The sequence below is a fragment of the Loxodonta africana genome, chromosome 14 (genome assembly GCF_030014295.1).
Source record: "Loxodonta africana isolate mLoxAfr1 chromosome 14, mLoxAfr1.hap2, whole genome shotgun sequence".
Taxonomy (NCBI): Eukaryota; Metazoa; Chordata; class Mammalia; order Proboscidea; family Elephantidae; genus Loxodonta; species Loxodonta africana.
The window spans coordinates 48,918,632-48,931,946 of NC_087355.1; the positions used below are offsets into that span (position 1 = coordinate 48,918,632).

The 13,315-nt window shown below is 39.0% G+C and overlaps 1 protein-coding gene across 1 annotated transcript in view; it reads right to left on the reverse strand.

Annotated features, from left to right (window-relative positions):
- The window catches only part of NIPAL2 (NIPA like domain containing 2), an 85,273-nt gene that overhangs the window by 33,539 nt on the left and 38,419 nt on the right, over positions 1-13,315 (reverse strand). Inside the window, exons 4-5 of the mRNA XM_003408410.4 lie at positions 10,488-10,547; positions 3,371-3,492 (exon numbers count right to left, since the gene is read on the reverse strand). Of these exons, the coding sequence (XP_003408458.2) occupies positions 3,371-3,492; positions 10,488-10,547 (182 nt within the window). The remainder of the gene's footprint in view (positions 1-3,370; positions 3,493-10,487; positions 10,548-13,315) is intronic.

The window sequence follows — 13,315 nt, forward strand, 5'->3', positions numbered from 1 at the left end:
CCTACTACCAATTAAAAAAAAAAAAAAACTCGTTGCCAGTGAGTTGATTCTGACTCATGGCAACCCTATAGGACAGAGTGGAATTGTCCCATAGGGTTTCCAAGGCTATAATCTTTACAGAAGCAGACAGACTGCCACATCTTTCTCCCGTGGAGTGGGTGGTGGGTTTGAACCACTGACCTTTCAGTTGGCAGACAAGCACTTAACCACTGTGCCACCAATACAACTTTATTGAAAGTTTACCTTATAAATACCTGAAATTATTTACATTTTTCTCTGTGGTATTTACTTTCAAATATACTTTCATTATCTTTATATAATTTTATGTGAATATGGGTCTCTCCTAGGACTGTATAGAGATATTTATTTCTGCATTTATAGAAAATTCCTGCCTCAGGGTTTCTTCTCTAACCCAGGTGTCTAATCAGTTGAATGAATAAGTGAATAAATGAATGAATGAATTTATTACAAGAGTTGACTTTGGAAAATGGCAAAATGCAATTAATTTTAGAGTATTTTTTCTGGAAATACATGGCTTAACAAAAATAGTTTTGTTCTTTTAAAATGTTTTCTCTGGTGTTAAAACCATACAAGATACATCATCATCAAACAATGCTGTTTGTTCCAGGAAACAAGTCTTGATGCATCTTTAATCTCCAAGGGATTCAACTTAAGCTATTAATTTTCTGGTCACAGGCTGTGACCCTTTTCTTAGTGGATAAAGAATTTATTTTGCTTGTAGGCAAAGAGTAAAAATGTGTTGGTAGGACTTCAAGTTGAGGCTATCATGAAATATTCAACAGAGTATAAAGAACAGAAGCAAATCGCAGGGAATAAAACTCCTTCTAGTACTTACATTTGCTTGGAGGAAGCTGTGATGGTTAAGGACTGGGTATGGTGGATAAGTTGGAAGACACCACAGGGCAGGGGAGAGTCACAAAGTATGACAAATACAAGGAAGGCTAACACAAATTGGGATGCCAAATTCTAAAGGCTGATGGAGGCCAGGGGAGGGGGAGCAGGCAGGAAGTTGCAAAGCTAGGACAGGAATAAGGTCCATGAGAGCGGTGGTCAGGCCATGACGTATAAGTAACTGGTACTTAAACAGGCAGGGTATTATGACCAACAACAATTCATGCCTTGAAGAACCACACAGTCCACTGGAACAAAACAGACAGGTAAACTGATAAGTGAAACATAATGTAGCCAGGGCTGTGGAAAGCAGAGAGAATGGAGCAATTAGCTTAGCAATATCTTCAGATAAGAGGTTACAGCTGAGCTGTGTCAAAGAGGGTGAGTTTGCGGGAGATTGTAAGGCGGTCGAGGTGTGGGTTAAGGAAGGCATGGGGTTTTCTTGGCAGAGTGAACAATAGAAACAATGGCACTGAGTTATGTGGCTGGAGTTTTGGGCTAACTGATCAGATTTGATTTTAGGAGGATAATTGTAGCAGCAGTGTTAATGGTGGGCTGGGGGACAGACTCATTAAGAGGTGCTGGCATTGTCCAAGCAAGAGATGATGAAGGCCTAGCAAACACAATGGCAATGGAAATGTAGATGAGGGGTCAAGTTCAAGAGGTTTTAAAAAAGTTCAACAGGATGTGGGGAGGCAGGAATAGGGTGTGGAAGAAGTCATGCGTAGCTCAGGTTTCCTATTTCGGGAGCTGACAGGGAGTATAACAGAGGAGCCAGTTTGGAGGAGAAGACATTGAGCTCAGTTTTTTGATATGTTAAGTTTGAGGAACCTATAGGACATCCAAGCAGGGCTGAGTAATAAGGGGGCAGATGAGAACATAGATCTGGAGCTCAAGAGATGCCTGCGAAGGAGAGGCAGGTCTGGATTTGAAAGCCATTTGAAAGGAGGATGGTGGGATGGCCAATGGGATCACCCTAGAAGACCCCGGAAGAGTATACAGCATAAAGAGATAAAGAAGTTGCAGAGAAGGAGGAGGTGCCCATCTGAGAGCTGGGGTGGGCTAGTCAGAGAAGAGTGGGAACAGGGTGAGGATACCTGGAAAACCAAGGAGAGCTTCAAGGAGAAGAGGATAAGCCATAGGGTAAATGTTGTACAATGTTCAAGAGAAATCAGGACCAAAAAAATTAATTCCACTTGATAGTGGAGAAGGATCTACCAGATTGCAGAGAGTGAGGAGTGGATGGGAGTTGTGAGAAAGCGAAGGGGGCCAACAAAAGTAGACTATTTGAATAAATTTTTGGTGGTGAGTGGAAGAAGGGGAATAGGACAGTTTATTAAAGGGTATGTAGTATAGGAAGTTTTTTTTTTTAACAGAGAAATCTAATTATATTTGTAGGGTTAGGGAAAGGAATAAAGATGGAGACTACGAGAGAAAAGAACTATAAACATCTGTGTTCCAGTGATCATATATATCAGCAAGAGTTAAGATATGTAGAATTCTGTCACATAGACTAGGAACTGCCAGACAACGTATACTGTTCCTGCTGTAATATCTTGAGTTATATTTAAAGCAAAGCTCACAACTAACATGTCTTTGCAAATGTCAGTGTCACACTCTTAAATAATAGGTGTATGAAGTAGGATCATACTATCTTACCTGCTTTAATAGCATGGGGCTAGACCAGATACATTTTTGAGGTCACTTACAGTCCTATTAAAAATACTTGGTTCCACGTATTTTTGGTCTTTTTACGGAATTCACGACTACTTTATCAATAGAGTTCTTGGTGAAATGCTCATCTGGCCTACCCCAGTTTTCTTACTATCTGCTCTTCCTAGAATATCCTTATTTTCCAATCAAAATTGAGTTCTATAACAAGTTTCATACCAATCACTTCAATTATGCTCTCTCTTTATACCCACCAGATACAGCCACCATATTACATAAAATATCCCAGCTTCAGGATTCAAATGTCTAGATCAGCTCATCTTATACTTTCTTTTGCATACCTCTCAGTATTGTTCTACCCTGTCTGTATCTCCCCAGACAATCTGTTCCATTGGTACCAGTGAATACTTTTTTAAAAAAGAGAGTATCTATCTTGAATAAAATTCGGTGAAGTAAAATGTGTTCTCAAATATTGCCTCTTGACCCTGGAAGATCATCTTTTTTTTCCTTTTAACTTCAAGTTGTCCTAAAACATGTTGTTCTGGGATTTGCTGGATTAAACATTGTGGAAATCGCTCCACCAACAGATCACCCTGAAAAACTGAGGGTGCTCCCTCCTATTGCTGACTTAGTGTTTGAAATCCTTTTGTTATTGGTCAAATAGATTTAAATTTTAAGGAGATACTAGGGCTGAGAAGAAAAGATTATAAAAGTTCTCTGGTAAATGCATGTACCGGTGGCCTGGATAATAAAGCTTCAGAAACAATAAAATACTTAGAATTCTTACCATGTAGATCAGGAACTGCCAGCCAACAAAGTAACACTGTACGGTTCTTGCTGAGATAGCCTGAGTTATATTTGGAGCAAAGTTCACCAATAAATATGTTCCTGCAAATGCCAATGCTGTACCTTTAAAATGGAAAAGACAAACCAAATTAAAAAGGGACTTAAGCCTTCCGTTGACGCAAACATTATAGATTGAGCATTACTTGTAAAAGTGCTCAACTGACAGAAAACATGATCACCAAACCCATCCCTGGTAAGCATCATGCATTTGCCTGAAGGCATTTGCTTTAAAGGGTGATGCAGGCCGGGGAATGGATGGAGTAGGACATAACTTCTGGTTTTTCTCTGTTGTTCCAAATGAATCCTGACCTCTTCAGGGGTGCTTTCCCCCAAAAGATCAGTACACGTGCATATGGACATGAAAATATATCCAAGTGGGTTGTTTGTTCCAGAACCAGGTAAGCCAGTAAGTGGATGGTAGTGATGGTTGCCCTAGCCAACTAGATGGCAGAGCCGATCACCAGGTGATCTGCTCTGCACTCACACATCCTTGGAGGCTTTACACATACTTGGTTCAAGTTACACTTTGAAACTCTGATAAACAAGTGCCTTCCATACCTATATATACCGGTTGCTGTTGAGTCGATTCCAACTCATAGTGACCCTATAGGACAGAGTAGAACTGCCCCACATGGTTTCCAAGGAGCAGCTGGTGGATTTGTGCTGCCAACATTTTGGTGAGCAGCCAAGCTCTTAACCACTGCCTTTATTGGAGTCTGCCTTTAGCAGAAATAATGAAGATGAACACTGATTTTGCTTCAGGATTTCATTTTACTGAATCTAGAATCTCAGGGTTAGTTTAGTAAAAATCACATAATAAGCCAATGTAAGGAATGTATCACGATCGTCATTTTAACATTCCTTAAAATGATGGAGGAAGGGAATGTGTTATGGGAGGAGTGGCCACAAAAGGAAATAACACATCCATATAACCCTGAAAACTGCTTATTTATACATAGTTAGCAGGCCTCTCTCCAAACAAACTGATATACGTAGCATTTTTCAGATAGCACACTTGAAAACATAATCCAACTTGTTTCATCACTGGGGGAGGGGCAGCACTGTCGTGCATATAATTTACAACCACCATTGATTTCAAACTGAGACAATCTCACAATCTGAGGGCACCAATTTCCCATTCCTCTAAGCCAAATGACTTAGGTGTTTGAACTCTAGTTTCCGAGAAGAAATAGCATTTGATTTTTCATACCAGCCAAACAACAGCCAGGTATTGAAGAAGTTGTAAAAGAAGCTCCCTGTAGTGTAACAATTTATTCTGTAATACCTTGTGAAGGTAGGAACTATATACATCATTTTAAAAGCTATTTCTAATGAGAACTTTTAAAATGAAAACAACAAATTATAATAAAAGCAAAATAATGAAACTAAGAACTTGGAAAAAATATTGGTCAGCAATGTTTCCTTGGGAAAAAAAGAAAGGTCTTACAGTGTAGAAAAGTAGGTTCTTTGGAGGAAGAGTTTTTTTTGTGTTTTTTTTTTTAAAAAAACACTCTCCTAAACTTAGAATAATAAAAGTAGCATAAATGCATTGAATACAATTTAAAGTCTCAGAAATTTCCAATAATTAGTGAAAAGTTCAGTATCCCTCACATCCTTATGACCCACTTGTTCCCCTCCCCAGTGTTAACAACTACTGCCTCACCTAGGCAAGCCTTGACTTCTAAGATCTACTCGCACAGTCCTTTGCTCAGCTGACATCTTTTTTTCCCAGACCGCCCTTTCTCTTATTAACTAACACTTGAGATCTCTGACTTTGTCCCTACTTGCCTGGTGAGATGATGACTAGTATTAACAGCCTGGCTTCTAGAATCTGGTTTGACCTGACTTCTGGTAGCCTGAAGAGTTTTTTTTTTTTTTTACTATTTAGCTAACTTGACTCCAACCAAGAAAGACTGCTATCTGATTCTCTTGGTTTCTCCAGTATCTTTCCTGATCAAGAGGATCTAGCTCTTTCTTCTGTGACAGAATAAATTGGACTCCGTAACATAAAACCATTTGGGATCTCCTCTAATCAGTGCAATCTGTCCAGATTCCTCAGGCTTACAGCAGCTAAACCTTGGGGATGTCTTGGTTTGGGAACTCTCAATAATGTAGTAAATCTGAATAGTTCTGGACCTACCTGCAGAAAGTCTTTCATTCTTGAGGCAACTGTGAAACCCAAGTGGCCAGTCTGTCTTCTCAACCAGAAATGATGGTTGGTTGGGCAAAATTTGTATTCTAGATACTGGCCCCAAACCAAGCTGACCTCTGGTGTGGAAGAAGTAAGGAGATAGTCTTCATTTCACTGTTAATCCCTTAGCATTCTGTCTAGGGAAGTCATTTATAGGTGACTTGGAGCAATCAAGGTACTGGTCTCTGGAGAGTCCCAATGAGTTGATTGTAATTTTTATTTCTATGATGACACTAACCCAAAAACACTAGCTGGGCTTAAATCAACTAGGATCTCACAGACTATTAGATCCAGTACTTTTGATGACTAAGGGAGAAGCAAGCAGAAGATGCTATACTTTTGGCTGATTGAAAGAGAGAGATATTTGGTACTTTTTAAAAGAAAAAAATAACCATTAAAATAACTTAAAATTATTAATCCACTAAGAACCAGAGCACAGTTCAAAACCTGTCATTGAGTTAATAATAGTTGGCAATTCCTTTTTTTTTTCTGAAGCTAGTGGTGAAAAGCTTCATAGGCACAGAGCAACATTTGGCAATAAATTAGTTCAGCTTGTTTCCACACGGCTCAAAAGTCTTCGTTTGTTCCGTCATGAAAAACAAACTTTCATTTGCTTGAAGCAGGGAAAAATAAATGATTTTCCTTTGCACATTTTGACAATTTAATTTTTAGCATGCTCATATGTTAATCTTTAAAAGAAATCACTGACTACTCTTTTCCCTGTTTGACTTTAGTCCCTGTGAAGAAAAATGCATTTTTAGCTTTTAATAGAAAGAGCCAATTTTTCTCAAAAGACCAAAAGTCCCAAAGAAAATACATGTGATTTAACACATTACTGAATGAGGTCAAGCAAAAGATTTTCCCTGGACTTCTCTAAGCATGAAGTGGCTTATTACATATCAGATAATGACAGTCTTACAATATTGTTCATTGGAGGCATGGGTATAAAATAGGTGACTAAATCCACTTTCATTCCTATGACACTAAAGTCAAGAACTGATCACTTTTAATGACGCTATGAAACAAATGTGACTTATCAGTTATACAGCCCTATTTAAAAAGCAATAAATTATGAAGGCAAAGTAAACTCAACCAGAGTAGTAGAAAATGTTACCTGGATTACTAAAGTTCACAGAAATACCCTAACCAAGGTGTTCTCTGATTAACTAGTGGAGTGTAATGGTGGGTGGTAGCCGGTAGTATTGCTAATAATAACAACTGACATTATTGCGCACTGGTGGCGTAGCGGTTAAGAGCTCAGCTGCTAACCAAAAGGTCTGCACTTTGAATCTACAAGCCACTCCTTGGAAGCCCTACGGGGCAGTTCTGCTCTGTCCTGTAGATAGGGTCACTATGAGTCAGAATTGACTCGACGGCAACAGGTTTGGCTTTGGTTTGGTTTTATTCAGCACTTATTATGTGATAGACCCTGTTCTAAAAGTTTTACATATACAAATTCATTTAATCCTGTGAGGTAGGTCATATTATCTTCATTTTAAAGACGAAGAAATTGAGGCTTTAAAATACTAACTTTGCTAAGGCATACAGCTCTCTGACTAGAGACTCACCCTCAACCATTACACCACAACACCATATCATGTTGCCTTTGTTAGAATACTGGCCCACCACTTACTAGTTATATGACCTTAGGAAGTTATTTAACTTCTCTAAGTATTAGATTTTGCTCTGTAAATGGGTTGTTCTTACATTTAAATGAGGCTCTCCATGTAAAATATTTAACATATACCTGGCATGGGTAAATGTTGAATCAATGTTAGCTCTTTTGAGAAATTAGTAAGGACCCTAAAGAACATTTTTTTTTTTTAAAGAATCTATTTCTATAATGGAGTGATTCTGCTGAACTCAGCTCTACTCTTACCTAGCTTCATGAAGGGGGAAAAAAAGGAAGAACATATTGGCAATGTTTTTTCTTATAACCAAATCTTTATAAACCATTGCTTTTTTTAGAAAGTGTGTATGTGTTTCGTATCACTTATGTACATTACATCTTTGTATTACTTCTGTGTAGTGAAGAACTAACTTTACTCAAAGACAGGTCTGGCCTTTATTTTAGCTCCTAGGAGGTAACCTCTAAACTCTTAGCATTTCCTGAGTGATAGGAGTGTCTTTGTTATTCACGGTGCCCCTAGCCCCTGACCTAATGGTTTATGCTAATGAATGAACACCCATAGCTTTCGATGGGGGCAGGCCACACCAGAAAGACTAACCCTGTGATTAGGGGGTTGGGACTTTGAGCTAGGTGATAGCAGCCTAGTCTCCAATATCAGCCCAGCCCCTGGAGAGGGGAGCAGGCTGGAAATTGTGTTCAACCGTGTGTGGGTGATGATTCAATCAATCATGACTACTTAATGAAACCTCAATAAAACCTCTGGACGCTGAAGCTTAGGTGAGGTTCTCTGGCTGGTAATACTCTGAATATTGTCACACTTTAATACTGGGAGGGTAACGTCCCTGGGGACAATGGAAGCTTTGCTTCTGGAACTCTCCCAGACCTCACCCTATGTGTCTTTCCCTTTGGCTGGCTCTGATTTGTATCCTTTTGTTATAATAAAACTGTAATCATAAGTGTAGCACTTTCTTGCATTCCAGTTGTTCTAGTGAATTACTGAACCTGAGGGTGGTTCAGTTTATAGCCAGCTGATCTGAAGTGACGGTGGCCCTGGGGATACTTGAACTTGTAGCTGGTGTTTGAAGTGAGTGAGGGAATCTTGAGGAGGGTTGTGCCCTCTGACTGTGCAATCTGCTAAACTCATTGCCAGCTCAGAAATTAAAGTTACCATAAAAATGATGACAATTATACTGACAGGGCTTTACAGTTCTCAAAGTGCTTTTATATGAATTATCCAATTTGATCCTCAAAGCAAACCTATATATTTGTCAGAAAACTGAGGCTCAGAGAAGTTGAGTAATGTTAGGTAGGCCACTCAGTGGATAGCAGAAGTTGAATCCAGATTTGAACCCATGAGGGTGAGTTTGTATCATCTAATGTTGAATTAATTCATTAGTAATGTTTAGTTGATCTCGGATCTTCTAAGCATATAAGCAAGCCATCTGCATATATTGATAGTTCTCCTTCTTCCTTTTCCATTGTTATGATTTTCATTGATTTCTTCCTAATCCTCGTGGGCACCAGTTGTCGTACAATATTAAGCAGAAACTTACCTTACCTTTTTCTACTGTTGCAACATGTCTTATGCTATTCCCTCTATAAGCCCTCCTCCAAATCTTTGGATGTTCAAATTCTATCCAGCCTTCAGAACTAATTCAAGTGTTACCTCTGCTCTAAAAGATTGTTTGATCTTCTCAGGTGAAGTAATCTCTCTTTCTTCTAACAAGTGGTTCTCAACTGGGGGTGATTTTATCCCCCAGGGGAACTTTGGCAATATTTGGAGACATTTTTGGTTGTCATAACTGTGGTGGAGGGTGTTACTGCCATCTAGTAGGTTGAGTCCAGGGATGTTGTAAATACCCTACAATCCACAGGACTGCCCCTCTCCCCCACAACAAAGAGTTGTTGTTGTCCTTAGTTGCTGTAGAGTTGATTCCAATTCATGCTGACCCTATGCGTATTTTTTTTTTTTGGGGGGGGGGTCTATGTGTACAGAGTAGACTGCTCCATATGGTTCTCTGGGCTGTGACCTTTCGACAGCAGATTGCCAGGCCTGTCTTTCAAGGGATCTCTGGGTGAATTTGAACTGCTAACTTCTCAGTTAGCAGTTGGGCGCTTAACCATTTTCACCACCCACCACATGTAGACACCTAACAAAGAATTATCTAGCACGAAATGCCAATAGTGCCGAAGCCGAGAAAGCCTGTTCTAAACTAAAAGCTCACAGGCATTATGTTACATGTCATTTCTACTTTTAAAAAACTTATTTATGTACAGATTTTATATTTATCATAGACTATAAATTATTTGAAGACAGGGATTCTGTCTTAATCATCTTTTTTTATCACTGATATTCAACATAATTAGCAAATTTCTCGTATGTATCCATCTGTGCTATCTCATTAAATACCTTAGATTAACTACAAAAGATGACATATGTTAGGTAAAATGTGTTAAAGTTTCCTTAAGACAGCTAATAAATGAGAAAAATAATGTAGTACCTAATTTTTTAATTTATAAAACCCAGGCATTGGCCATTCTTATTTCTGATTCCATACATTGCTTTAAGGGATTCCATCAGCCACAATAATAATAATAATAAAGGGTATAGAAAAATAATATATTTGAAAAGAGACAATCCACATATGAATGTATTTGGAAAAACACTTTAACCATGAAAAATTTGACAATGTTGACTAAAAACTCTACTGGCAGAACCAAACCAAGGAGGAAAAGAAAAAGTGAAAACACTTTCAAGACATTAGGCTCAAGGGAAGCATGATCACTGAAAACAAATGCTCAACAGACCAACACTGGTGTCACATTTAGAGCTCAAACTTTTTTATAAAAAATATGATCTCCCTGGAGGAGAGTAAGTATTGTTTTATTTCAAGTACCTAAAGTATCTGTATTCATTATTATATGTCAGCAGCCATTCAGACAGGGCTTGTCAATGAAGAAAATATGAAACCTTATAATTCTTCTCAGCAATGGTATTTCCAACAACAGCTAGAAGATACAATCAATAAATGACGGCTTTGCTATATAACAGAAACCATTCTTACAGACAGGAAAGCTACTGTTATTTTCCACTAATAGCTACATTTACAAATACAATTCTGAAGAGCAACTTTCCGTATTACTTTCGGAAAGAGCTAAATACAAATTAGGTAGTTGGTGGGTACATCTAATATATAAATATTAACAACATTAAATATATATTAAATAACTACTTACCTAGTAAGTCTGAGCCTCTCAAATTTTCTTTCAGAAAAATAACAGAAATAATAGCGCTACCTATAAAGAAAACGGCCATGAGTAGTGTTTCCAGTAGAAAAACATATATTCTGCAATGCTAATTCAAAGAAGTTAAGCAGTTTGTGTCCTATGCCTGACTAGCTGTGTCCTGGTCAGAGGCACCCAGCAATTGTAGCTGTAAGAATGCCTTTCATCTCCCTTCACGGTTGAGGATACATGGAAATTAGCCTGGTTCCCACTGGGCCTAGTGGCTGGGATAGGGCCTGGTATGAGGGCTTAATAAAAGTTTACTAAATAACTAAACAAATGATTGGGAAGAAAGAAGGAAGGCAGAAAAGAGCTGGAACGGGCATAAAAGCATGAAAACGCAGAAGAAAAGGAAAGTGGGAAAGGATAGAAACAAGGGAGAAAGTCTTAACTTTTTTGTAATTGTAAAAATACAGATAACACAACATTTGCCAATTTAATGTTTTTCACATGTACAATTTAGTGAGATCAATTACATTAACTATGTTGTAAAATCATCACCAATTCCATTGCCAAATTTTCTATCACCATAAACAGAAACTCAATGCTTCCTAAAAAATGCCTCTCCTTTCCCCTTTCCTCCCACCCCTGGTAGCTACAAATAAACTTTGGTCTTTATACATTTGCCTATTCTAGATATTTCACACAATAGTTGTCCTTTTGTGATTAACTAACTTCACGATGTTTTCAAGGTTCATCCATTTTGTAGCATTTATCAGGAAGAAGTCTTAACTTTAAATATGTCCCAAACTGAAACTCATTATTTCCCAGGATCTCCTCCTATAATCCCTACCCCAGTTATTACTACCTCCATACACTACTAGGAAACCCTGGTGGCATAGTGGTTAAAGAGCTATGGCTGCAAACCAAAAGGTCGGCAGTTCAAAGCCACCAGGCATTCCTTGGAAACCCTACTTGGCAGCTCTATTCTCTCTGATAAGGTCGCTATGAGTCGGAATGGACTCAACAGCAATGGGTTCTGGTTTTATACACCGCTAACACCAGAGTCCTGAGACTCTTTTTTTTTTATTATTGTACTTTAGATGAAGTTTTACAGAACAAACTAGTTTTTCATCAAACGGTACACGTATTGTTTTATGACATTGGTTAACAACCCCACGACAAGTCAATACTCTCCCTTCTCAACCTTGGGCTCCCTATTTCCAGCTTTCCTGTTCCCTCCTGCCTTCTAGTCCTTGCCCCTGGGCTGGTGTGCCCCTTTAGTCTCCTTTTGTTTTATGGGCCTGTCCAATCTTTGGCTGAAGGGTGAACCTCAGGAGTGACTTCATTTCTGAGCTGAAAGGGCGTCGGGGGGCCATACTCTCAGGGTTCCTCCAGTCTCTTGTCAGGCCAGAAAGTCTGGTCTTTCTTTTGGAGGTAGAATTTGAGTCTTGAGACTCTTGATAGTCTCTCCTCTTCTTCACACTACACAGCAGACAGGCCACTGGGTCTGCGAAGTCTATGTTTCAGTCTCTCTCCTTCATTCTCACTGTCACTGACTCCCTCAAGTAGCTTCATCTCCGACTTAGACCCTTCCTCAGACCACCACCGGAATAATCTTTATAAAATGCAAATCTAACGTCAAGCCTCAGCTTTAAAACCTTTTAATGGCTTCCTGTCACCTACAGGACAAAGGCCAAACTTCTGAGCATGACAATCAAGGGCCACCATGATTGCTCCTGCCACTTCTCACCATGTTTGTCCTTATCTTTTTTTATATTTTACACTTCACTTTTAGTAAATAATCACAGTTCCCAGAATCCACCTTCAGTTCTATGCTCAAGGGCCTTTACACGTGCTATTCCCTCTGCAACTCTGCCTCCATCCTCCTGAACAACTCCAGACTCAAGCATCACCTCCAAATTCCCCTAGGCTGAGCTGACCACTCCACTGTTATGCCATGATTACCTCCTGTATCATTACACCTAAGATTTATTTTCATTACCTCTCGGTCAGTTTGTTGTACTATGGTGGCTTGTGTGTTGCTATGACACTGGAAACTATGCCACAGGTATTTCAAATACCAGCAGGGTCACCCATAGCGGGCTAACTTCAGTGGAGCTTCCAGACTGAGATTAGGAAGAAAGGCTTGGGCAATCTACTTCCAAAAAGCAGCCAGTGAAAACCCTATGGATCACAAAAGAATACTGTTCAATATAGTGTGAGAAGATGAGCCCCCTAGGTTGGGAGGCACTGAAAATACACAGTGGCCACAACAATGGACTCAAGCATACCAACGACTGGGAAGATGGCGCAGGGCTGAGCACCATTTCTTTGTCCTACACGAGGTCACCATGAGTCAGAGCTGACTTGACGGCAACCAACTAAAACAATAAATGCATTAAAATTTCTATTTCAGATTTGGATCAAAACAATTTAGGAAAACTAATTTCACATACTAGAACATCAGAAAAAGTATGAAAACCAAGGCCCCCCAATCACTGACTTCCTTTGTAATTAGCTAAGGAATGTTTCCAAGCAGAGGAAGATAGATTAGCAATAAAAAGCAGGAGAAGTATTGCTAAACTAAAACATATGAAATGCATTCCAAGATAACAATCCCTGAGATGATCATTTCTCAGCAAAGGATTCCAGTAAGGGACACACTGCTTACGTGGAATAAGGAAATCTTAAGAGCTATAAGGAGACATAATGATAATCTCCTCCAAGTCCTAAACTTTGTAATTGGTAAACTGAGGTCCAAATAGATTGTTTATTCATTGATTCATTCATCTAACAAACATTTATATTACAGATGAGTTGGAATCATTACCCTTATT